We start from the raw sequence: 25,886 nt of genomic DNA on the forward strand, positions 1-25,886 counted from the left end.
GTTACCAAACAATTTTGCTGCCTCTATTTTGTGTTCCCAAATCTCTGAAAAAATTTTGCTCACTACAAACAGCAAGCCCTCCGTCTGTCTGAGGGAGGGAGAACTTCAGCAAGTGAGGATTACCTCAATGAGTGACAGGCGTTAAAAGCACTGAGGCACAGCACAGCCAGCAGGACCAAAATCCCCGGCCTGGCACTGCCTGCCCCCAGGAAGCACCACGCACAGGAACGCTCCTGAGCACACAGTGTGCTGCTGTGCTCGGCTTCTCCCACTGCAACAGAGCAGCTACTGAGGAAGCAATCACAGTCCCTCTGTTATCTCTGGCAAACAAAGAATAACAGCTTTGTTTTTGTTTGTATAATCCTATACACTCTCTTGGAGATCTAAACTTGAAGGTTCTAACCTGCTCCAGGCTACCAAAACAATTTTGCCACCTGTAGTGCTCTGCTCCGTGCAGTCCTGCACACCCATCTCCAGCAGGTGAGATGCTGGAAGGAAACACAGGTACAAGTGACAGGGCCCAGCACAGCCACTCAGCTGAACAGGCTGCTGTCCAGAGTCAGTGTTGCATCTTGCACACCTCACACACTCTTCTGCTGGGCACCTGAGGACGCAAGCATTTTGTCCACATTGAATTCACCGATGTTAGATACCTGGATACCCATTGGCTCAATTCCTTTCCTGCTGAAGTAGGAGGATGAAGCAACTAACTTCTACTAAAAATATAGATAATAAGCCCAATAAAACACATTGACCAGCATGAAAAACAAAGGGAAAAGCAATTTGGAGTAGTGGTCCACATTGCCGGGGTTCTGAATTGTGAAATAACCAATAATCCTGTGCATTTTGTTTCTCAAGACACATTTGATTTTCTCATGGCTTTTCGTAGTCAAATCACTGCAGTTAACATTATCACTGGAAATTTCAATGCTTGTGAAGCTGATTTTCTGTTTATAGCTGGTGATGGAATTGTTGAGGATATTAGTGATGTTGACATCTTCCATTTCTTTAGTGATCTTATTTGCTGGCCCCTAGGAAACAAGAGTGCAGAGCTAGTTTTAGGATCCGTCTTCTCCTGCAGAGGAAGGAAACCATAAGGATATAGATAAAAGAGTGGTTGTATGTGGTCATCCACTCAAACATCCCTATTTTTAGGAGGGCGTGAGGTCCCAGAGATGCTTGTGTTTCCAACACTGTATTTCTAGAGGTATTTTTAGACCTTGAGCAAGTCTCACTGTCCCTGAGCAACCCAGTGCAACCCAACATGCATCTCCTCCTGGACATCCATCTCTTCATGTCTACTCAGTAACTTAATGGCTGGGGAACACAGCATTGAAGTGGGAAACCTCTTTTCCCTCTGACAGGATTTGGGCCCTTGATGACTACTGGACTATGGTCATAGCTGACTTTTTAATGTCTCACACTAAAGCAGAGCACTTGAACAATGCACTCTCACAATCCCCATGGAACATGGTGGGACTGATGTTTGGTAGTGTCTTCTGGGAAAGGAGGAAGAGGGGTTCATATTTCCTTTGTAAAAAAAGAGCAAAGTACCTTCCTAATCAGAGTTATTCCATAGGAGAGCAAAGAGGTGTGTTATACTGGGTCTTCTTTGGCTGCATTTTGAAAGGAGCAGAGGTGCTTCATGCTCACGTGAGCTCAGTTCAGGGCCACAGAACCAATTCCAGTGGCAGGCCAAAGTGCCTTCCTGAATGTGGTCTGATGAACCCAATATGACTGTCAGCTGAGGCTGCTGCTCAGAAGTCTGTCAGAGACACAGTGCTCTAGAGCTATTCATGTGCTTGCTGCACACGAAAATAAAGATTTAGTGCCATTTAGGAGAAGCCAGTGTTAATGTACCTGTAACAGGAAGACCATTTGTCTTATTCAGTTAATGGAGAACTAATTGCTGCCAATCCAAGATCTCTGGGCTTATCAGGCCTTACCTCTTGAGGTACTTTAGCTGCACACTTTTGTGAAGAGCTGTAGTGAGCCACTGCATATTCCACAAGGGCACCAAAGATGAAGCTGAAGCAGATGCCAAGATAAACATCAATGGCCTTAATGAAACAGTTGGTTTTTGAAAGTGAACTTCGTGAGCCGATCATCAGAGTTGTCATGGAAAGCACTGTTGTAACTCCTTGGAAAGCAGAAAAAGAGATACCTTCTCTTGTGGACTCTTTGGAAAAGTCCTGGCCTACCCTTCTGCACATGTTGTTGCTCATATCACTTCTTACCAAATCCAAATCATCCATCACAGCAACTGAAATGCTTTTGCAGCACTAGCTACAAGTTTCACACAGGCTCTCCCTGCTGTTGACAACTTGGCTCCAATAAGCACTTGGCTCTCTTTCTGGCTTTCTGTAAAAAACTCCCCCATCCTGCTCCCTCCAAAGCACACCACAAAGAATGTATGCTCTGTCCTCTACTCTCTGCTGTGAATCTCCTGGGAGCCTTGGGAGGTGGGCACGTGTACCTGCCACAGCACATCCATGCTAACCCAGCTCTGCCCCAAGCAACAGCAGAAGGTCAATAGACTATCTCAGAGCAGAGAGCTCAAGAAAAGGACCATCTACCCAACCTTCAGAGGCTGTCCTGCCAGCTTAAGTCTTCTCAGTTCCTCAGGCAATAACTCACCAATGCAGGTTCTTGCAGGCACTGAGTCCAATGTGATCCAAAAAGAAACCCAGGACAGCATGACGAGCAGAGTGGAGGGCACATAGGTCTCCAAAATGAAGTAAAGTACATTTCTTCTTAGCTCAAACTGTAATATCAGACGTGGGTAACTGCCTGATCATGAAAGGAAGAAACTCAGTGAGCATGAGATTCCCAAGGACACCTGAAGTGAAACTGGAACAGCCCAGCACCAGCCCTTCAGCTGAGGGACCTCAGCAGAGCCACACCATGATTGTGGGGGAGGCATTGCTTCACCTCAGAGGGCTTGCTTTGCCAACACATCCCACACCAGAGGACACACAGCACTGACAGGGCAGGGACATCCAACAACGCAGGGTTTGCAGAGGGGCTCCTGGGCTTCAGCCCCAGTAGAAATATGTGACAGCAGTGCCTTAACTGGGAGCAGAGCAGGGCTGGTGCTGTCCCCTGCTCTTGCACACTCAGCTCAGTGCACTTTTCCCAACACTGCTTGGAAGGGGCATTGCCAAGTTCAGGTTCATCTGATGGCTGAGAAACAGGCAAAAGATTTGTCTCTCGATTTCAGCAGGCTCTGGCTCACATCCCAAAGCATCCCACTACCTTATCATCACAAGGAATTAGATGCCCTGTTTTCATTAGCAATTTGTGATCTTTGATAATGGTATCCTTTTCTGCTCAAAAAAATTCAGTCAATTTTTTAAAATCAATTATTTGTAAATACTGACATAAGGGTTCTGGGGCTGGATCAGTAATGTTTTCAGGATATAGTTCTGCTGTTGAAACAATAGCTCCCTTTGAAATGTAGAAACAAAGTCTGTGTTGTTCGTGGGCTGTGTACACAACAGAACAACAAAACACTTATTTTTAAAACCTTCTAAGGAAGTTTTGCCCCCCTTTCACAGTGTCTGTGATTGGAGAGAAGAGTATTTACACTGATAATGAAAAAGACACTGAATTCTGATGTACAAAGAGATGTTATTCCATCATGATAGAATTGTAATTTACAATTAAAGTATATTTTAAAAATTATTTTTACTCCCAGTTACTGCAACTTTATAGAAAGAAGGGAGAAGGTTTCTTCAGGTATGTGTGGAGATGTGATGGGAAATACCCAAGAGCTTTCCTTGCCTTTTTCTTTCACAAATTTACCTGTCTCCTGCTGTGACTTGGAGACCAGGGTGTAGTAACGCTCCACCGTGTACTGGGAGAGCCGCAGCTGCTCCATGCCATGGACAGAGTCGTTTCCTCTCAGCCATGTGAAGGTGACATCGTTTTCATCATAGCCCCCTAAGGAGAACACAGAGACCTGTCTGACTGTGGTTTAGGCATTACGGCTTGGCTGCTGCCCTGCTCTGAGTCCTGAGGGGGAACACAGCCACGATCCAGGCATTGCAGGCTGGACAAAGGCCCTCAGAGCTGTGTCAGACCACGGGCGGACCTTGGCTGTGCCCTCATTGCTGCACTTTGTCTGCTGGTCCAGATTTCAATAGGAACACACACAACATGCAAGCCTGCAGAGAGTCTATTTCAATCCTTTACATGGGGTATTTCTGATTTAAAGATAATCGATTGCTGTCATGCGCATCTTGATTACATGCAGCAGGATTAAACACTGCAGCAAATAAGCCTCAAATGTAGTCTCTTCGGTCTGAGAGGAGAGCAGGAGATACACAGTGCTTAAAAATAGAGAATTCAGATCCCACTGAGTCCCTTACCAAGGAGCAGAAGCACATTTCACTGAATCACCTATTCAAGTGCCTAAAAATAGGAGAAAATGCATTTTCAGTCAGTCAGAAGCTTAGAACTGAGACTGCTACATGGTTATGAACTAGGTTCCTCTGACTGGATACGCATTGCCCAGAAAACTTGCTCATAAAGGCAACTGTTTCTACAAATCATTCCTCCTATCCCCAAAGGCATTAAGTTATGAGGACAAATAAATGCCCCTGACATTTAAGTAACACCAAATTCCTGCCTCCAAAGAAGTGGGACTCCGTATATGCCACCTGAGTAAGTGCTTCCAGGAATGTAAGTGATGGCATAACCTCAGGTTGGACTGAGGGATATCTCAGTCTGAGAGATAAAGCTTGTACTGAATCACCAGCCTGCCATTCTCTTCAAAAATTTCACTTAATTTAGGAAACAAGCCCATCAGTCTCACTGATGTAATTATTTTATTTTATTTGAGACCATGCGTAAGGACACTGTGATTCTGGTAATAACCCGTTCGTCCTGGTAGGAGGAATCAGATGCAGTTGCAGCTCTGTTTTCATCTAATTGTGTTTTCTTATTAGACACAAATTACCAGAGCTTGAGCGAGATAAACTCCTAAATTAGGTGTCCAGAGTATGAATCCCTGAGTAGAATCCTAAGCATATGACTTTTCTAAGTTTCTAAGTGGTTTTATAAATTGTAGTTACTCAGGAAAATTTTATAATAAATGATAGATTGTTGTTAATTCATCTGGCATATATTTAAATAGCATTATTTCTGGGCACTTATCCTAATGAAATCTCCAGTGGGCAATGTGTATGTAATTTCATTGGAATTATACAGCAACTCAACATGATGTAGGACCCAATCACTTTTAAACCAGGCCCAAACAAGCTCCGCTTTAGCAGAAGAGGCCAATCATTATTATTTCAAGAGCTGTGCTTTGTAATAAAGTTAACCATGGTGAACTAATATGATTTTAATGTGAAAATAATATGTGCTTCCCTAGGTGCTTCATGCTGCAACCTCGGAAGTTAAAAAGCTGATGTTTTCAGTGCTGAGATGTTTGGTTTTGTGCCATCAAGCAGGAGATGAAGCCTGCTCATTGTGGAGCTTCACAGCACACAGCAGCACTGAGCTGGCTGAGCTCTGGGCTAACAACCCTGGACTGGTCTAAATTTTCCTGGAGCCTTTCTCAGCCAGCATTGCCATAGATGAACTTTTAATCTCATTGAGAGCAGAACTCACTGACAATTCCTTTTCTTGAGACTTCCCAGTCAGAGACTCTTCTGTTGACAAGGGTACTGGATACCTAAAAATGTGAGAGGTTGTTCCTTGCCATACCCCATCCCATGCACTTACCCCACAAGTTAGTTTTGAAGAAGCTACGTGTTCAAAAGGTACCAAATTTGGAAAACCAGCCAATATTACTTCAACTTTTCTGTGCAAAATTGAAATATCTGCATTTCAATATAAATATTCATTATTATCACTCTTTTTGCATAGTCTGCACAGTGACAGAAATTCTCTGGACTGTCGATTTTAACACAAACATTTGAAAATTGATGATGCAAAAGTTGTTTTCTTTTGGACATTAGTATCTGCAGGACTGAAAGTCTACTCCAGAAAGCCACTGCACTGAATCCAAATATTCAAGATATGTAGTTATTTATGAATAAACAAATTTAGAGTTTTCTAGAATGTTACACTTACAGCTTTCCAGCTGCAGTCTGCATGTTTGTGTGTCCATAGGATATTTTGACAGGTCCATGTTACAGGCAACAGTAGTAGTGATTCTGTAGGAGGAGAAAGAACTCTGAAAGTTGCAATAAAAGCATGTAATGAAATACCTGTTTTACATAACAAACTGGATGACAAAGACTCTGCTCTGTCATTAGGCCTATGAAATGAATGAATTTAGAACCCTCCTTAAGAGCATGTGCTCTCTGCAGCCACTGTGATGAATATATAACCCAAGCAGGAATTTTGCTTTGCTCTGGTGGGAGATTTGGTGTAGATTCACATTTTTTTCCAGTGCTACAGCTTGCACATCTGAAAAAGTCACCACTTGTGACGTGAAGGAACGTTAATGAAGGGTACACATATTCTGGCTTGCTCTCATGGGGAGGTAAATGAGTTTTACTTTGCAGTTGAGGTAACTGGGACCTAGTTACTGTGAGTAAGGAGACAGAGCACTGTAGGAACTGCTAACACAACCACAGAGCACATTCCTGCAGTACACAGACATATACAGTTTGTGGTAAAAAACAGAAGTCATTGCTACATGGCACTGGATAAACAAACAGGTTTCCACTATCAGTTAAACTTTCACTGTTATGATGTCCTCTTTCTATTCCTCCTCTGTCTCCACCTGACTCGACTTTTCTTGGGTGACACCGAAACTTGTGAGCTTTCTGAGTGGGCACAATGTGCAGGACACAGCATATACCATGATGAGAAATCCTGATCCTTGACTGGCATTTGCAGGAGGCCAGAACAGGGGGAAATGCATTGGAAGAGTATGGCCACAGTAGGCTCATTGACCCTAAGCTCCTGACCCGTGACAGCTGCTGTCTGGTGTAATTCTGGGAATCTATTCTGACCCCTCAGCCCCAAAGCAAAGGGTGACTCACCTCAAGGCATACAAGATGGTGCCATTAGAGAACAGCCTGATGAGACGGTTGCCCACGGTGACGTCGTGCAGGAAGGACCTTTTGGACTCCACGATGTAGGTGTCTGGCACCCAGAGCAGCTCCGCCAGGCGAGCATCCAGCGTGAAGCTCCTGTTGCCGTGGAAGACCAGCCGGGGGTCTGTCCAGCGCTGCCGCAGGGATATGGTAGCTGTGTAATCCTGGGAAAGAGAGGAGAGCCTGTGAGGATGCATGTCCAGAACCTGCACAGCACAGCCACGGGCATGCCACGTGTGACAAGAGACATGGCACACATTTGTTTAACCTGTCACAACCAAACTTCAATGAAGCCTCAAGCTTTATTTTCAGCATAGTTTTATTTATTCAGTAATATTTTTAATATACTATATTCTAAGGTATGGTGTTTGAGGACTAAAGATTATACTTACAGTGCTTTTTTTAAAATAATGAGCAATTACTGTGACTGATATTTTTTTGTGTTCATTGCGCAGGTAAGAAAACATATGGGAAACACACACTTGAGGCCACCCAGTAAGTCATTGACATTACAGATGAGTCATTGTCTAGAGCTGGGAAATTCCACACGCACTATAAATACGATCGTGAAAGACACATTGGCACTGGAGGAAAAAAGGTAAGTGAATCCAACCTGTTACTTCACTGAGGTCTTAAAAAAGCCCCAAACAAAGGAAAAAACTAAACTGATATCTTTTCTTTTAATAGGAGTTTTGAATCTAAGGACACTGGGATTAACTTGTGTTTAGCCTGCCAAAATCGACCTGCAGTGGCTGGAGCATTTTCACAGAGCCCCAGCAGAAAAGAATAAGCAGCACTCACTCAGCTCTGAAGCCAATGCTTTGCTGAGCCTTCTGGACACACACAGGCACTGCTGGACTATCTCACTTCCATCCTTACAGTCCAAGTACATGCAACCAGTAATGCCTTTTATTTTCAGAACATCTCTGTCACAGACGGACTGGCACTGGCACTTGTGTTAACAGCCTGAAGTCACTGTTTCACCACAGAAATGCTGCCTGGCTTTGGAAGATCAAGCAGTTCTGCTTCATTCCATCTCTAGTTTTTAAAATGCTCTAAGGAATTAAGGAATATCAGTGTTAGCTTTTGCAACTTTTAAAATTTCGCCCTTGGCCTGTGATGGAGTAAAAAAAAAGTCAAAGCCTTGTTATGGCTTTCAATACAGTGAGTTATAGTAGTGACAAAAGTGAAGAATCCTGGTTGATTTTCCAGCTTTGAGCAAGACACAGAGTGAGCCTCTGCAATATTTTCCATATGGTCAAAGAAATTTAGATGGATCATCCAGAAAAACTCCAGAACATGATCTATTTTACAAGGCACTTCAATTAAGTGAGAGGTTTGTGAATAATTGATTTTGTTGGTTCTGCTCCTTCCCCAAAATGAATACCTTTAGCAAAGTTAAAATATTTTATTTAGTGAACTTGTTTAATTTGTTGGAAGGAGGCAGAAAAACATAATTGGTGGTGGTAGTCTTGAAAATGCAGAAATTAAGTGTCGACATTTTTCCTGAATGACCTTCTAACTGTTTGGACTGAAATTATTTGCTGAATTTACCCAAGTTGCCTATGATTTTGGCCAACCCGAAACAGGAGCTTTCAGTGATCAGTGTTTGAAATCCAGCTATTATCAGAAGCAGAATGTACCAGACTCACCAGTGATGGGAAGATTTAAGAGATGTTTCGGGTTTTTTTTCTTTCCTTGGGAAGGCCAGTCCTTTGAGCCTCAGCTTGTGTCTCAGCTCAAAGCCTTACTTCTCCTCCTTGAGAAAAAACCCTGTCTGGGATTTCAGTCAGTGCCAGCGCGTCCAACAGAGCCCATCCCTGTCCCACACAAAGGGCTCCTACATGGAGGAAAGGTAAGGGAGAGGAAATGCCACACAGTATTGATTTTTTCCATTCCCAAGGGGCCTGATTTCCACGAGGTGCTGAATTTTTGACCAGTAGGACCTTTGGAGCCACTTCTATTTACTTGCAAGCCCACATTACTATGGCATCTACGCAGTCTGCAGTCATAGATGAGCCCTGTTTTCATCACACCTCTGAAAGTGGTCAATAGCCCAGAACAGCAAAGAAGCTTCAAGTGACCATTTCTGTGGTCACAGAATACATGCCAAGTCTCTCAGGCTCTTATCTCATAAAATGAAAATTCTTTCACTTACCATGTTGCTCTCGGATATACTGGAAATACTTGCAATGTCCAGACTCATTGCAATTTGAACAGGTTCTCCTGTGGAGGGAAAGAAATGCCTCAGCAGAGAGAAGGGAAGTGTGAAGGGCACAGTAAAGCCACTCAGGATGCTGTGCAGCGTGGGCACTGCCCCCAGCCTCACACACTATCCCTAAAACCACAGAGGGCCAAAGAGCATTAGGCTCACAAATTACATAATCCAAAATACAGCTGTCACTGTCAGTGAGCTGGAGTTCTCTGCTGGTGCTGGTAGCAGAGGGCAAATACCCACCAGCACCATCTGTGAAGCTGAGCAGTTTGGATCAGCAGCATTTCAGTGGCATTTGTGGGTGGCTGGGCAGACAGGGCCACTGTCCCTTGCTTCCCAGCCCCCCCCCGAGCGGCCCGGCAGGTAACTCCGCACTGGGCACTGCTCGCAGCTCTGCCCACGCACGGCAGCGATGGGCAGCCCCGGTGCTCCGGGAGGCACGAATGCACTGATTCCCGGCAACAAACGGCAAGTGCAACAGCCTTTGCCTCTTGTTAGTTACTACTCGACCGTTCTATTTTCAAACCAACTTTCAGCACTCACGCCCTGGATCTGGGGAGTGCTGACACCAACTGCGGAGATCCACCGCGAGAGGGCGGCACCGCCCGGGAACGGCCGGGAGCGACCGGGAATCGCCGGGAACGCCCCGGGAACCAGCCGGGAACGGCCCAGGGACCGCCGGGAAGGGCCCGGAGCCAGCAGCGGCCCTGCAGAGGGAAATGCTGCACCAGCGCAGAGACACAAACTGTGCATTAGGTTGTGCCTGGTTTGTCTGATTCCCGGGACGAATGTGGGGCTCCAAGCAGGGCTTTCCAAGACATGCCTCTGCCTAAGTGGCGACACAGCAATGCCTTTCCTCTTGGCATTGCTAAAACTCAATTTCATCATTTAAATGACACTTAGGAATGTCCAAGGGTCACAATTTCTAAATCGTTTTCCAGGTGTTTTTGGCTTTGGTTGGTTGGTTGGTTGGTTTAAGCTGTTACAAAATAAGTTTCATTTGCAAAGGATGTATTTTTTTAATGTAGGTGTCATTCATGCCCTCCGTCTATTTGGACTCTTGAAGCCCAGTCCAGTTACTGACCACAGGTTCAATCTGTGAGGACTCGGGCCTCTGGAGAAGGTGACACCACAGTCCTGATCATTTTTGTATAACATCTGCCATAGATGCAGCTGATCTCCGTTTCATCGTGGAGAAGCATCTCTTCACTGGTGTGACAAGAGTTGGAGGAGCTTTACTAGTCAGTCATGAGGTCAGACGTTCCAGGCAAAACAAGACAGCAAATTCTGTATTGTCCCAGAAATTTATTACCATGGTCAGAAAATGGAAGAAGCTCAGTAGCAGCAGGTCAGTCTACAATGGGAAACATCCAAGGCCTTGTGAAAGTCAATGGGAAATTTTTCTGTCAAGCAGAGTTTCATTAATGGGTTCTGGCAGAAAACCAAAATTATTAGAAATAAAAAATGGTCATAGCTGTTTTTTAAACTTTCATTGATAGTTTTCAGATGCTGAATGTCATTCTGAGAAACCTTTTACTCTGTGTGATTACAGCACTCATCTGGAAAGTGGGAGACCTGACACCAAATTTGGTCAAGAGCCTCAGGTAAGTTCCTAAATGCCTGCCTGCTCCCGACTCCCCAGTCTCACCAAGGTTTAAAGCACGTTTGTATCTCAGTGGAAAGAGAAGATGTGTCAAAAGTCAATATTCCTGGCAAGAAGAGTGCCTTCGTTCCTCTATAGCTGCAATCTACTAAATAGCTGTACATGAACATCTGTAAAGCAGAAAATCAAAGACTCAGGCTCTAAACAAAAGCTTGTACAGTTAGAGCAGAATTTAGTTAATTGGTCAGGTCTTTCCTAAAGATGTTGAAGTTTATAAATTCCCTGCTCTCAGCCTCAGAGATGGACATGTTCTCAAGGCCCACACATACATGCACCAGGTATTCTAGACAACAGTGGATGCACAGGAAGGAAGGGCAGCCCTGGCCACCACCTAATTTGAAAGAAACACAACCTTTCAAACTGCAGCATTCTAAAACAAGCTTAAAGCATCCCCTCCACCTGAGCCTTACAGGCTGTTCTTGAAATGCTCACACGTGTGGAGCCAACATACCACCAAAGTAGGGCCGGAGGTATTTGTTGTATCCCATGGTGAGGTTCTCAAATCCAGGAAGGGATGTTGTGTCGCTGCTGTGCAAGCTGGATACGTGACCCAGGGAGCACCTCCTGGGGACACAAATACGTACTGTGACGCGTGGGCTGGGCACATCTGGTGTGCAGCTGCAGCTGTATTTGCAGCTTGTGCTCAAACAAGCAAACTGCATAAAATAGTTATTAAAAACAAGTAGATAATTGAAATTACAAGCACTTGCTCACATTGCTATCTTGGCTGTATAATTAGCACCTTGAAGAGGTGGGAAAATGGCAAATTGCCTCCGCTGATAGCTACAGGTTGTACACACAGTCAGTACCTTAAGGACCTTCCTAAAATATCACAGAGATATCAAGCAAAGTCTATAGATCACAAGTTTTAACAATAACCCCCAATTTCCCCTTTCCACTCCTTCTCATACAGTCTGTATAAGGAACATGCATTTCTTTTTCCTCCTGCCTAGGACAACCTGAGACAAATCTTACTGCCCAACAGCTCTTCCTCCCTAATCTCTAAAGAGGCTTCATCCTCAGATGTGAATGTCAGGCAGCTCCACACAGCTACTGCCAAGAGTAACACCGGGAGAGGAAAGGTGGAGCACTGTGCACTTCAGAGACACCCCCAGAGCTTTGAGGGCAGAACCGCCCCAGCTGCATCCAACTGAGTGTCCAAACTGACCCTTTGTGACTGGACAATGGAGCCAGGAGCTGGCACTGTCAGGCTGACAGATCTGTACTATCATACAGACAGCAAGAGAGACACGTGGGCTTTGAACTGTACAAGGTGACTGTTCTGGTGCAGTGTCCCCAGGTGATCTCGTCCTCACTTGAGGAAAGCGTCACTGAGTGAATCCTTAGGAGTTTGTTATTGCTTTGGGCAGGGCAGAAGGAGGTGGGAGGCAGAGCCTCTGCCACTCCCAGTCTCAAGGACCCCTGCTCTGGGCAGGAAGCAGCCATGGACTTACAGCTCTTACCAATGTTTTTTCTTCTGTTCCCTTCAAAGCTGGGTTAATAGGCCTTGTAGCTGCAGGTTCTAAGGCCATACAGGACCTCACAGCAGAACTGAACCAGTTTTTGCACATTATATACACAAAGAATTAAAGAAATTTGGGACTTGTAGGTCCAAGGATGGTAATAACAGAGTTGGGAGCCCTGGTGGGGTGGCATTTCCAGCAAAAACCTACAAACTGTGCTCTGGTTCTGAACAGGAAATCAAGGGTTGCACTAGTAATGGAGATATTGTGGTTTAGGGACCTGTGCAGGTTGCTCTCTTCTATGCCACATCCCTTACTGCACCCAGCTTCCTTTGGATGGGCTGGATAACTGGAAGCATAGTTTCCTTTTGACCCACATTACTTATGTGAAACATAATTCAAATTTTCCCTGTAAAACAAAACAAACCTTCCACTTACCTTTGGGTTGGAAGGAAAAGACACAGACCGAAGAAGGAAAAATATTTGCAGGACATCTCTGGAGATTGTTTCTGTAGTTGCTCTGCTTGTCTGTGAAGCAGAAAAGAAAGGCAAAGTTTTGTGGTTTAAGAAAAATTATTTTAAGGGAAGGGGACAGGGAAAAGAAATGCTGCACTGTCAGAACCATCACTGTGTGATGTTTAACATTCCTGATACACAGTGGTTCCTGCCCTTCTTCCTGGCTAGTGTCATTTTTCAGCACATTCTGTCTTAACACTTACCATATAAAACACCCTGGTGACATCTCAGGTCCTGAATTCCTTGATAAATTTTAGCTCCTCTTCTATCAGTATGGGATGGCCATTAGATGATGTTGAGAATGGCACCATGGGAAGGGATTTATTAAGTAGGAAAATGTTGGGGTAGTTCCCAGAGCAGTCAGACTCTGAAGGCCAGGTGAAATCCTGCCCACAGATGACAGTTTCAGTATGTTTTAGTCCCAGGCTCCACTAACCAGCTACACAGAAGTGCTGTAACTCTGTGCTTCATTAACTTGTACCTGGGATGTACCATGCTATTACAGTAATGCTGCCAAGTCACTCAGCCTGCAGTACAGCATGAAATCATTTCACTTTAAATGGGTTTCGTTGACTTTTCTGGGAGTGGAACCAAGTCTTGGCTTTTGGCCTGAGATTCCATGGGCTCATGCTGGCCTTGGAGCAGGTGTCACAGTGGGCAGCTCTGAGCTGTGCACTGCTCCACTGTGATTTTTTGCTCCCAGCTTGAAGTGCTGCTCCAATCACACACCTTTCTTTCAGGGCCTCTCTCATTACACAGGGCAATTAGGGCCTCAGCTTCCAACCTGGCTGCTCTGTAATAACGCAAATATCAGGAATTTTCTGCTTGGGTTAGATTCTTCCTGTGGTAACTCTCCACAGCCCAGAGGACACTGTCTCCTCACCTGGAGGCATGGCTCTGGTGCTGTGTCACAGGACAGCTGAGCTCCAGACAATAACAACATTGACCATACAGAGCCAGTAAAACCCCCTGAACATTCAAGCACCACAAATGCAGGGCATCCCAGTAGAGAAAGAATGTTTTTTCAAAACAAACAAAATACGCTCTAATACTTGTCCAGCATCTGAATTACTAGCAAGGCTTTGCACTTTTAGGCCATTCTTTGAACATGGTATGCAGGTGTTTCCAGATGCTATCGAGTGCTCCTCATTATAATGTGATGATGCAGGGTTAGAGAGAGAATTATTTACCCACTCGCAGCAATGTCAGATCACAATTTTGATGGAAAAGAGGGAGGATTAGTCCAGGTAGTTTAAAGAAGAATTTCTAGAAAGAAGTTAATTTTACAAATTAGACTTTAGTTGACAGTATGAGAAATCATGACCTTCAGCAGAGGAACCCCTTATGAGCATCCCTCATGACCACCTGTTTTGCACATGATGATGGTAAAGATAATAAATACATCGAAGACTATGAGGCAGGGAAAGGGAGATCTGTAGGTACTGAAGAGAGCTAAATACTGGGCATGCCAAAGTGCTCCTGGGCAAGAAAAAAGTGACACCAGTGTCTAGAACTGAATAGAACCACAGCATTTCTTCACTACTCAGTGTATTGGTTAATACAATAGCAATTCTGCTTTTATAGGACAGGAGATTTCATCAGAGATTACCAGTACAGTATACTGTGAAGAAATTAAAATCGTATTGTGTATTTATGTCTCTCTCTGTCCAATAAAGGATTTAATTCTAATAGAAAAACATACCTTTAAGCACAGTTTAATCTAGACATTTGTGTCTGGCCAGTGAAAGCATGGCCCAGGCAATACAGAAGAGCAGTACTCGTGAAGGCAGTACCAGTACTACTGGTGCCAAGGCTGCTTCCAATGCCGAAGTTATAGAATAGTCAATCATTATGTAGACTTAGAATAAAAACCCTGAGAATATAATAACTTGCCCACTCAGCTCTGTATTCTCCCTACTGGCTGTGAAAATCATGCAAAGAGGCAAGTTTTGAAGCAAACTAGATCCAGTTAGAGTCCTCTGTGGAAGCCTGTGTCTGCTTCCAGAGAATTTCCTGAAACCAAGCTTCGTTACACCACCGAACAGCAGCAATATGCATCTGCCACTACACCTCAGACTGTGCTTCCTTAATCCTGCTCTATTCCTCTGTCTTTGAAGGGGTGGTAGGAGTGAAAACAAAAAAAGGAAGAAAAATCAAAATCACTAGCAGCATCAATAATTCTGTTTACAGAGAATGGGGTGTGAAGTAAGAGAGGTGTGCACGCTCACCTGATGGGGCCTGAAGTGCTCCCCAGGCTCCTGTGCCCTACTGCCAGCATAACCCACAGTGGCAGCTCCTTCACAGCCGTAAGGGCCTGTCCAGGGAGCCCTGCCTCACCTCCTACCTGCCATCCCTGACCCTGCACAGAGCAGCACATTGGCATAGTCTCCGATTTTCCACTGGCTGGTGACATCCCAGTGCCAGGCAAAGGGAGCATTTACGAGAAGCTAAAATACCATCCCAAAAACCAAACCCATATGAGCTGTTTACTAGGCTTGAGATCATAATTCGCAAGGTCAAACATTAGTGGAGCCAGATTGCTCTGATTGCAGAATGTGCAGCACAGGCAGCGTGCGTCTCAGAGTAAAGCCTGGATGGGGGAGATAGAGAAAACAAATACTGAAATAAAACCAGATTGCATTTAATTTGCCCATTTAGGTGATGCCTTTATTTATTACAAAATGTTAAGATTTTCATGCTGAACTCAGGCACAATTTGTCTGTTCTACTTCCCTCGTAGGGAAATTATTTCATTGGGAGCGAAAGCTGTGCAGGGAACCCCCAGGCTGTGTGTGCCATGGGCAGGGGTCACAGGCACAGAGGGGATGGGCAGTCCATGGACAGCCCGTCCCTCAGCAGAGCCCTGCAGCCCCCGGGACACCCTTGCTCCTGAAACGCAGGCTGCCTGAACCAAACCAGTGAGACCACAGCCAGAAATGTCAGGTAACCACTTTCACTGGAGTGTTTTCACAAGTGCTTTGATTCCCAGGACAAGGTTTGTCAGCCATCACTTGGGGACACTTGTTTTCACCCCAGACGTGGAGCTGGGCATTGTTTGGCTGTGCCAAACATTGTTTGGCAGCAGCACAGCCCTGGCTGCCTGGTGGCTGCCCTGCCCTGCCCTGTGCTGTGCTGAGCTTCCTTTGGCCACTGACACGAACGTAATAATTGCCACATAAAATTACAAAATGATGGGGGAGGCACAAAGCATCACACACTCTGGAATCAGACTTCCCTGGCTTTGCCAAAATGTCACTTCCAGCTCAAAATATTTGTTTGTCTAGAAGAGGTTTTGAGTGATTTAAGACATATAATGTCTCTCTTTTTTTAATGTTTCTTTTTTTCAGGCTGGACAAGGCAACTGTGAGCAGTTGTCTGATCCTAAAAGACAACTGCTTTGGAAAAGTGCATGGGCAGAGGATTTTGTAAGGAAAGGTTCAGCATGACAGCTGCTGTGAAAGATCAGGTATACTGATATTATGAGAGCTGTTCAAATTTTAACTTTTGACCCCACAAATCACGAGATCAGCTGAAAATTAAAGTCTTTAAAATGATCTGGCCTCTTAATTTCTGTAATTTTAAACTTTAATTTGAAATACTTTTTCTTTAAACTTTAAAGCTTGTTCTTCCAAGAAAAAAGAATAATTACTATCTTTTTAAATTTTTGAATGCTGAATATTTTGGCAGGCCAGCAGAAAATACAAATCAACTACAAGGAAGAGAATTGAGTTAACAGGAAAAAATTTTTGCATCTTGATGCAAGCACTCTTATTTTAGTTATTTGACACTAAAATAAATTCAGAAAAAACAAATCCCATTATTACAGAACTGAAGAGCTGGTGGGATCCTGTCACATATCAACAGATATGTGAGGTCAGTCCTTGGCTGGTCAGAACAAAAGGGAACATTAGAAGCTGGTGGAGGTAAAGGGAGTGGGAGAACCTGGAAACTTGGAAACCCATAGGCTGGTAACACTGAGACTGTTTCTGGTTTTTATTTTCAAAAATCTCTTTTCATGGCTATAATATTTTCTGACTAAAACAAGATATTGAGAAAAGACTTCCAGTGTGTAAACCAAAGCACATAATTTGGGGTTGAAAGGAATGTCTCATATTGACTGAAGTCTTACATGCATTTGTATTCCGTCAAAACCTCAGAAAGTTTCTGCTTTGGTTGGACACTTTTTCTGTCCTGCTGGTTTCCCTGTCTGGGAAAATATAAACTCAACCAGGTTGTCTAATAACTTGACCAATCCTAGAAGATCATTATTTGGCCAATTTTTGCCTGGAAGAGCAGGAGGTGTGTTCCAGAGCAGACATTGTGGCAGCCCAGGCCCCAGCAAGGCAGGTGTTGGCTGTGGCAGGGTGACCCCAGTGCTGAGACCTGGCTGCCCAGGAACAGGCACCAACTACTTTATTCTGCTATTTGCTTTTTGTCAGTAGCCCTGAGCGGTTATCTGGAATCATGGACAATTAAAAAGGTGACTTCGTGGTACTTGCAGAAATCCTTCAAGACCCTGTGTGAACTTCTGTTCTTGGTAAAAAATAGATTCTTTCCATCTATGTCACTGCCATTACATCACATGAAAAATGACCTCTCCGTTCTAGGAGCAGCAGGCACAGCAGGCCATGTCTGGGCACAGCTGAGGTGACCCTGCCGTGTTTGGGCACAGCTGAGGTGACCTGTGCTGTGTTTGGGCACAGCTGAGGTGACCCTGCCGTGTTTGGGNGACCCTGCCGTGTTTGGGCACAGCTGAGGTGACCTGTGCTGTGTTTGGGCACAGCTGAGGTGACCCTGCCGTGTTTGGGCACAGCTGAGGTGACCCTGCTGTGTTTGGGCACAGCTGGGGTGACCCTGTTGTGTTTGGGCACAGCTGGGGTGACCCTGCTGTGTTTGGGCACAGCTGGGGTGACCCTGCCGTGTTTGGGCACAGCTGAGGTGACCCTGCTGTGTTTGGGCCCCGCTGACCTCAGCGCTGTGCAGGACTGGCTGGCAGGTCACAGGAGCAGCACCTGCCCCCACGGGCCATTGGCCCCCCAGAGATGTCCCAGGCTCTGTGGGACAAACAAACACCGGGTCACTGCAGATACAGAGCCCACTCCTTGTTTCATACCTGTTGGTACCATTAGTGGTATGTGCATTCACATCCATATCCTTTATACATAGTATGGGAGAGGGGAGACCCTGGCCTGTTATTTATGACACCCCATAAACCACATGCCTGATTCCCCTCTTATTTGTGCCAATGAAAGTCAGAAGCAATTCCAACATACATGGGTTTACATAGAACTAGATTCAGTGCCTATGTAAGAATGTTGAAACCAGGCCTGGGTAATGCATTTATGTTTTCAAGATATAAACTCTCATCCTTCAAGCTGCTCACAGGAAGTGGCAGTTTATGCTCACATCTGCTCCTCCAGCATGGTACACAGGCCTGCTGCAGCTTGCAGGCCTGAACTCCTTAAATACACACAGAAAGTCTTAAATTCTATATAAAAATGAAGATTTCTGAGATTTACTTACATGAAATAAATTCTTCCTTCAAAATGTCAAGTTTGGCTTCTGTTTGGTCAATTTGTTCAATTTGAAAAAATACAATGTACATAAAAATTATACATAATTACAATTTTATACAGAAATCTGGCATGCTACAGGCAGTCCTTTTTCTCCTGCTCTAGATAACTTAACTCTAGGTCTAATCTAAACTTGCCTGCAGTTGTCACTCTCCCGTGGCTGCAGATCCCCAAGCTCAGTCACGATGGGCTGTGCCTTCAGGTTCAGTCAGCTGGCAAACCTGCCCCTCAGTGCAGGCAGGGATCCCGGCCTGGAAGCAGAGAGTTCACCTGCCCTCCTCCAACAGGCAGACAGATCACAGCCCAGCCACGCTGCTTTCTATGATTTTGCTGCTCTCTCCTTGCCAACCCTGTGACTGTAACCCTATATATACAGTCCCTCCCACCCCAGCAGTTCTGCTCACGGTGGCTCATCCATTGTGAATGTGCAAGTATTTTAAGTGAGACATAATTACACTTGTTCTTATCAGGTGAGGTGAGCATGCTCAAGATTAACTCCCTCACACCACATGAAGTGGTGTACCCTGAGTACCTCCAAACTGTACATGGAGAGAAGAGGATAACAACTACGGGTACATGTCATAAAGCAGAGGTGGTTTACTGAGGATCTTTAATAAGTGCTCTGCTCAGTTCTGGGTGTGCTAGAGGAGGAAATGGGAAATAAAAGGTATTATTACAGGAAGATTCTCATGTGAGCCGAATTTGGAAAGAATGAATGAGTGTGTCATTTAGAGTGAATGGAATAGAGGGACAGAAAGATAGAGGAACACATAGAGAAAATATTTCAGACATCTGATTATTCTCACATTGTATCAGACCAGGGGCACGGTCGATACACCAAAAAGCTATAGCAAACACATGGCCACAAAGTCCTCAATGAACATGTGGAAATTTTTCTTCCAATTTTCCAGGTAACAGGTAAATGTAAAATAAGCTGTGCAGATGCACTGGGTAATGTGGGATTACTTTCCTTGGCCATCTTTGGTGGCCCTGACAAAGGGAACCAGTTTCCCTTGCAGCCCTGTGCTGGGAGGATTTTGCCCCATGCGTGGCAGAGATGCCCGTGGGGGTGTTCAGCAGTGAATTCATTTAGCTGAGCAGTTGCTACGTGCCCTGGCCCACCTCTGCAGCAGGAAAAGCAGCAGGGACTCGCTGACCTCCCTGAGGAGGAAAGGAGTGATGGACAGGATCACTTTATTTTGTCTCTACTCTGGCTGAGCACCTGCCGCCTGGGAGCATGGGAGGGAGGGGTGTGTCTGCGTGGGCAGCACCTGCCCAGGAGGGGAAAGGACCCGCTGGGGCTGAAGGGAGAGAGTGAGGGTGAACAGAGCAGCCAGTGACGCATTAATTGAAGGTTTGACAACATGCTGACAAATGAGCATGTAAAGAAAAAATAGGAGATGGGGCCTCAAGGAGCACAGTTCAGACATAATCATTCATCTTACACATCTATTAGTCTGAGTTTCTGCAGGGCGGTGAAACACTCCTCCCCAGAGAAATTTTTAGGGGTAAAACACCCACGTAATGTCTTGAGTACCTGCATACCCCACTTTGACCCAGTACATTTATTTTGACCTTGCAAGCAGCACAGTCAAAGCTGCACTGCAGCTGCATGTCCTCCAACACCAACTTCCATTTTTCCTCAATAAATAATCAGTATAAACAATAAGCCATGCACATAGAAACACAAAGCTCCAGCGTTTGATGGGGCAGAATTTAGCTTTTACCTATTGCATTAAGAGGTATAACTTATAAATAAAACCTTCTACTCAAAGCCAGTGAACACACCCACAACAGGCCACTGCATCTTAGTGTGAACAATTTACGCTTCCTTAAAACACCTGTAACGCTGTCACAGTGCTTTGGCATGGCAGGATTACCTGGTTGCATGATTGGCAGCCCAGTCCCCGTGTGCCCATTACCTGGGTGACCTTACAGCTGCAAAGAGCTCATTACACGAACAGGGTCAGTTCTGGACAATAGTTAGAAGCAGACACAGCACTGAAAAGCTGTGACTGACTTGTCCACAGCAGTTGCCACTAAGACATTGGATTTGAACCCAAGTGCCCCACATGCTGTTTGCCTCTGGCTTGCTCCATGTGCACAGGGGCTGTGTGCTGGTGTCCCAGGGGCAGAGCTGTGGCCCGACACAGCCACCCTCAGATGGTCTCAATTATCACTCAGGTTCCTGCAGTCAATGCTTCCATCAACTGGGTGCCTCTGAGGGGTATAAGAAAACTTAAAACCTAGTCCACCCAAAATACCAGGCATGTGGTGACAGGCTCTGAAGCCACCTCAGTATCCTTTCAGGTTTGTCAGGTCTTGCCAACAGTTTGGCAGCAGCTTCACAGCTCACACTGTCCCCCATCCTAGGCACTGCCACATGGGTAGTTCAGTACTGAGTTCAGTACCCTCAGCCTGGGCTCAGAGCGTCTGAACGTGCCCTGGCCAGCTCTGCCTGGGCCTCAGTGGTCCTGTCATCCCTTCCCTGAGACAGGCTTTTCCAAAAGATATTTCATCTGGATTGGTTTCCACGTTCCTTTCTTAAGGGCCATTCAGCAGCATGTTTTTTAGTGAAATATAGAATTTAATAGAGCAGTAAAACAAGCAAGAATTGTTTTTTATTTGGATTTGTCCTCTTTTTAAATAACTCAAGAAATAGCATAAATGTTCCCCACTTCTAAGAACAGAGAAATTAAGGTACTCAGAGGTCAAGTTGTCTCTTATCATCAGTAGCAGACTACCAGGCAAGATGAACAAGCCTTCTGCAGGACACATGCTAACACCTCCTCGCTCAGATCATACGCAATCTCATCTCATTGCTCAGATCATACCCAATCTCACATTTCTCCAGGAAATTCTGGTGGACAGCAGCGCTGCCATCCACACGAAGGCACCGCTGTCTTCCCCCATGGTGTGGAGCAGCGTCACCCTCCAGACGTGCACTGAGTTATTTTCCCTCTACCTTCCATTGAGACCCATTGCTCCAGACCCTGGGCCCCCTCCCTGCTGGTGTGGGAAGTGGCCCAGGGGCAGGCACTGATCTGCCAAGCACCAGCTTTATTTAAGCTACTCCTTCACATGATCAGCCATCAATAACTGCTAACCTACTCTCTAAAAGACACAGATCAATTGACAGAGTATTACAAACCCTTAAAATATTAATGCCCTATCAGGGAGACAATTGCACTGAGCCTAGGGACTCCTCCACTATTAGAAATTATGCCTCAGCCTTAAATAAATTAACTCAATAAATGTCTTACCATGAATACAAATTCCTGCTTAGGGCTTGCAAATAAAATGATTTAGAGCTGTTCTCTGAGGAAAGATGAGGTGTTTAAACTTGCAAAAGAGGAAGGGCTACCATATTCATTAGTCATTTGTTTTAAATGGACTGCTTTGTTTTAAACTCAAAGCACCTCTTTTGGAAGGGAGGGGGAAGTATTTGGAAAACTATTACGTTTTCTTACTCTGGGCTGCACAGTTTCAGGTCTGCAAAGTCGCAGATCTCTGCTTCAAATTCCAAAAGCAGCTCCTCAGGCAGGGGTGCCCAGCACCATTGGCACCACACCCCTGCAGGACATGAGGAGGAGCAGGATGGTGGCCCCACTCCTATCCGTGCTGACAGGAGGTGGGCACAGGCCACCAGCTCCGAGAAACTTCATCTGGATCCTTAAGGCTGGAGGGAGCCTTGCCCCAAGGTTGAATTTTGGCAAAGAGAAGCTCTTTACTTGCTGCCGGCATTGGGAAGGCACCCGGACTCCGGGCAGAGCCAGAACTGCCCCTCAGAAGCTGCTCAGCTGGAGCACAAAGCTGACTCTGCACAGAACTGCAGCCCAGTGCTGCCACGCCAAGAGGAGCCAGGAGCTGCTCTCGGGGCCAGGGTGCAGCCACCTTTCACCCCTGTAGAACTGCTCTGCTGCTCTAACCAGCTCCCTGGCCATCACTTACTCAGGGGTAGAGAACACAAGCAACACTTAGTGTAACTGTTTCTGTAGTATGCATGTAACGCTGAGAAGAGATGCCAGGCCCAACCATGGCTACCGTTCTCCCACCTGCCTCAGTTCACCCAGGCTCCAGCCCAGACCATACCACATGCATACCCTGAGGCCTGCCATGGTGCTGGTTTCTTCAGCAAGAGCCTTTCATCCCCCACCTCCTACTCATCCATGCCTCAAAGACTCTGTTCACCAGGTTCCCATCCATAAAGCTTCAACCTCAGCAGGTGTTTGTCATTTCAACAAAGCAAAGACAGGCACAGCCCATCCATCATCCCATGCCCCAGTCATGACATTTGCCCTATCCATGCTGATGGGAAAGCCACACCACCACGTTTTAACGAGAGCTGAATCTCAAACCAAAGGCCCCGGATGTTCCAAGAACAGCATTGCAGCTTTGCATTCTTTTACAAATCTCTGAGCTGGCAAGCTAAATCCAGAGCAACAGCACAGCAATATCTTGGCTTGCTGTTAGATGTGCTCCCACGATTTACATTTTTGGCCCCGGATTTGGAGATGTTACAGACACACACGCAGACACGGAACCTGTTCTGGTACCAGTGTCCTGTTTCAGAAAGCGACTGTCTCAGGTGAGCACAGTCTGTTGAGCTCCATCTGCACAGTCCACAGGCCGAGGGGAGATGGGGCCGTGACACAGCACGGATTCTGGACAAACCCAGAATCAAGGCAGAGGTGCAAATGGAATGTTTTACTGAGGTGGGCCGGGGTTTTTATGAGTTCGGGCGGGGAAAAGGCTAGAACATGAGGTGGAGCATGAGACAGACAAACAGGGGAACAAATCGGGGTAGGGACACAGGCAAAGGGGGAGGAACATGGGAGGAACCGGGGAAGGAAAGGGCGAATGGGAACTGTCTCCTCTCTGCAGCTTCTTCAGCCTATCAGAGAGGGGAGGGGGGAGCAGGGACCAGGCAAAACTCATGGCAAGCCCCGGCGTGCCCAGGCTGTGCACTGTGTAGTGTGGATACAATGCATTACACGTATCTGAAACCACATAATAACGGTAAAGGCCATACAATAACTGTAAGGTCCATATAATAAAGTCCTGTCAATTGCTGTATATCTTCCTCCATGCCTGGAACTGTTTCCACTCTGCTTCCTGCTCCTTCACAGATCAAACCACCCTGGACAGCATTTCCCCAAAGGATGAGCCTTAGCTCAAAATACAGCATAAACACACATGCATTCCTAAAACAGGGCAAGTAAACGGACGCCTTCTGCAGATAATAATCAGCAGGAATACCACAGGGAAGACAAAATCTGTCTTTTCTTTGTGCTCAGGTATTGGTTTAACAAGATTTTGCATTTTGACAACCTGTTGTTTGCTGGTTAAGAGCTCACATTACTTTCTTGGCCCTGACTTAAGAACATCAGAGCATACCTCAAAGTGGATGCGATGTTTCTGATTTTTACTTTTCCGTTTGTACATACATGAGCAATTCAGCCCCGAGCTGCAAGATACACATAAAGTACACAGTTCAGGGTGAAAAAACAGCCATACTGATTCCACTTGACTGAAACAGAGAGGTTTGTAGAAGAGACCATAGATTCAGCTTACTTCTTCTGCCTTATATGGAGGAAAATTCCATCAAAAGTCACACACACAGACCCTTAAACACAAGGAATTTTACAAGTGGCTCAGGGGCCTTGCCTTGGCAGTAGCCTCCTCCTCTGTGTCTTCTCGTTGCTGCACTGACTTTGCACATGTATCTGTTGCATTCCCAACAGATGTATCAGTGAGCTGTTGAGCTGCTAATGCAAACCCTCCCAGCAGGAATGCTGCTTGTGTGCTGTAGTTTTTACTTAGAGCATCTGAGTTCCCTTCTTAGCTCCCTGAGGGCTGGGATAAATTTAATGCAGCTCTCAAGAGGAATTGAGAGAGAGTGTGTGAACAGGGAGAGGGGGTGCAGCCTGCCTGGAGGTGGGCAGAGGCAAGCAGTGGCAAGAACAGCTCCCATGCTCCTCCCCGACCCCCACATCCCTGGGACTGAGCCCACTGTGGTGCCTGTGCTACCATGGGGCCCTTGGGCACCCACCAGCACCTGTGGGCATCATTTCCCAACTGCTGCTCCTCAGAAACCTCCCACCTGCCCCAGTTTCCCCCCAGGCCTCACATTTACCAGCCGTGTGCAGCCACCAGCCCTACCTGCTGGCCCCAGTGGCCAGCACTCATCCATGAGCAACCCATGCAGACACCACCAGCCACCAGCGCAGGGCTGTGTTACATTTAGGGCCACTGAGGTCTTCAGGAGACTGGAAAGTGTATCTGCAGCAATAATGAGATTCAAAGCAATTTGGCAAAAAGCAAAGTTAGAGCAGTGACTTGCCAGCCCTGAGCAGCAGGCTGCATCCTCGTGGCTTCTTGGGAGGGCAGCAGCAGGTGACCACCTCCTCCAAGCCCCTGCTGCCACCCTGTCCTGTCCCTGGCACCTCTGGGTCCCTGCTCTGTCTCTCAGCTCTGCCGCGGTGCAGCCGGCGATGATCCTCTGTGGGGCCCGATAATGCTCTGGGAGATTATTCCTTAATAGGCTGGTCTCTGTGCTAGCACAGGGCCACAGAGGGAGAGATACATTATCAGCTCTGATCTGGCTTTACAGCCCGCTTGCTGCTTTGGTTCTGCCTCCCAAAAGCAGAATTAATTGCTGAGCTAGAAAATGCAGATAAATCAATCAGTTCACAACACATTTATTTTCTGTAGCTGTGCATTGGGCTCCTGGCAGCTTAAAACAGCAGCCACGCCCACTTGTGCTACAAGGAGAAATAAAGGTGGGACTGTTGCCAAAGACTACCCCAGCTATAGGCAGAGCGAGGTGGGGGTGCAGCTCCAGCAGCAACCTGAAGCCAAATGCCATCACTCCAGCAGTATTCCTGCCCCATTTCAGCATTTACGGTGATTGCCAAGCCAGACCACTGCATAACTTATCTTTCTAGATTTTCCAAAATAAATGCCTGAAAGACAGGCTAGAAAGAGGAGGCAGAAAACTGACATTGTGAGAAAAGAAATGCCATTTTATACCATAGACTTATTTACAGCAAACTCTGTGACTTGACAACAGTGTCTACAGCAACAGAGAAAATAAACCACTCAGTCATTACCAGTACACTCTTTTTGGGTGAAGTGATAAAGCAAACACAAACCTCAAACTGGACTTGGACTGCACAGGAACCGCTTTTGGTCTGTGCTTTCCCACCTAAGGCCCTGGTCCCAGCCCTGGCTGCAGTGCAGGTCAGCCATCCCCATCGACTGAGGCCTTTACCAGGGAAGGTGTAAATCTGGGGAGTGACCCTTCCTTCTTCCCTTCCCTTCCCTTCCCTTCCCTTCCCTTCCCTTCCCAAACCTTCCCAAACCTTCCCAAACCTTCCCAAACCTTCCCAAACCTTCCCAA

The 25,886-nt window shown here is 46.0% G+C and overlaps 1 protein-coding gene across 5 annotated transcripts; it reads right to left on the bottom strand.

Moving 5' to 3' along the window:
* Window positions 1–6: 6 nt before the first annotated feature.
* Window positions 7–23,169, bottom strand: GABRP (gamma-aminobutyric acid type A receptor pi subunit). 5 transcript variants are annotated; one of them, XM_017838334.1, is made up of 10 exons: window positions 23,029–23,169; window positions 12,835–12,924; window positions 11,385–11,497; window positions 9,214–9,281; window positions 7,002–7,219; window positions 6,082–6,164; window positions 3,805–3,942; window positions 2,638–2,790; window positions 1,947–2,140; window positions 7–1,031 (listed from the first exon to the last, which is right to left on the bottom strand). In XM_017838334.1, exons 2-10 carry the CDS (start codon window positions 12,888–12,890, stop codon window positions 717–719), a joined length of 1,338 nt encoding a protein of 445 aa, XP_017693823.1. In that variant the 5' UTR covers window positions 12,891–12,924; window positions 23,029–23,169; the 3' UTR covers window positions 7–716. The 5 variants fall into 5 exon arrangements, with proteins under 5 accessions (XP_017693823.1, XP_017693821.1, XP_017693822.1 ...); XM_017838332.1 differs by lacking the exon at window positions 23,029–23,169 and adding an exon at window positions 18,025–18,394; XM_017838333.1 differs by lacking the exon at window positions 23,029–23,169 and adding an exon at window positions 13,116–14,342.
* Window positions 23,170–25,886: the final 2,717 nt, after the last annotated feature.

Source organism: Lepidothrix coronata, unplaced genomic scaffold (assembly GCF_001604755.1).
Source record: "Lepidothrix coronata isolate B3197 unplaced genomic scaffold, Lepidothrix_coronata-1.0 Scaffold332, whole genome shotgun sequence".
Lineage (NCBI taxonomy): Eukaryota > Metazoa > Chordata > Aves > Passeriformes > Pipridae > Lepidothrix > Lepidothrix coronata.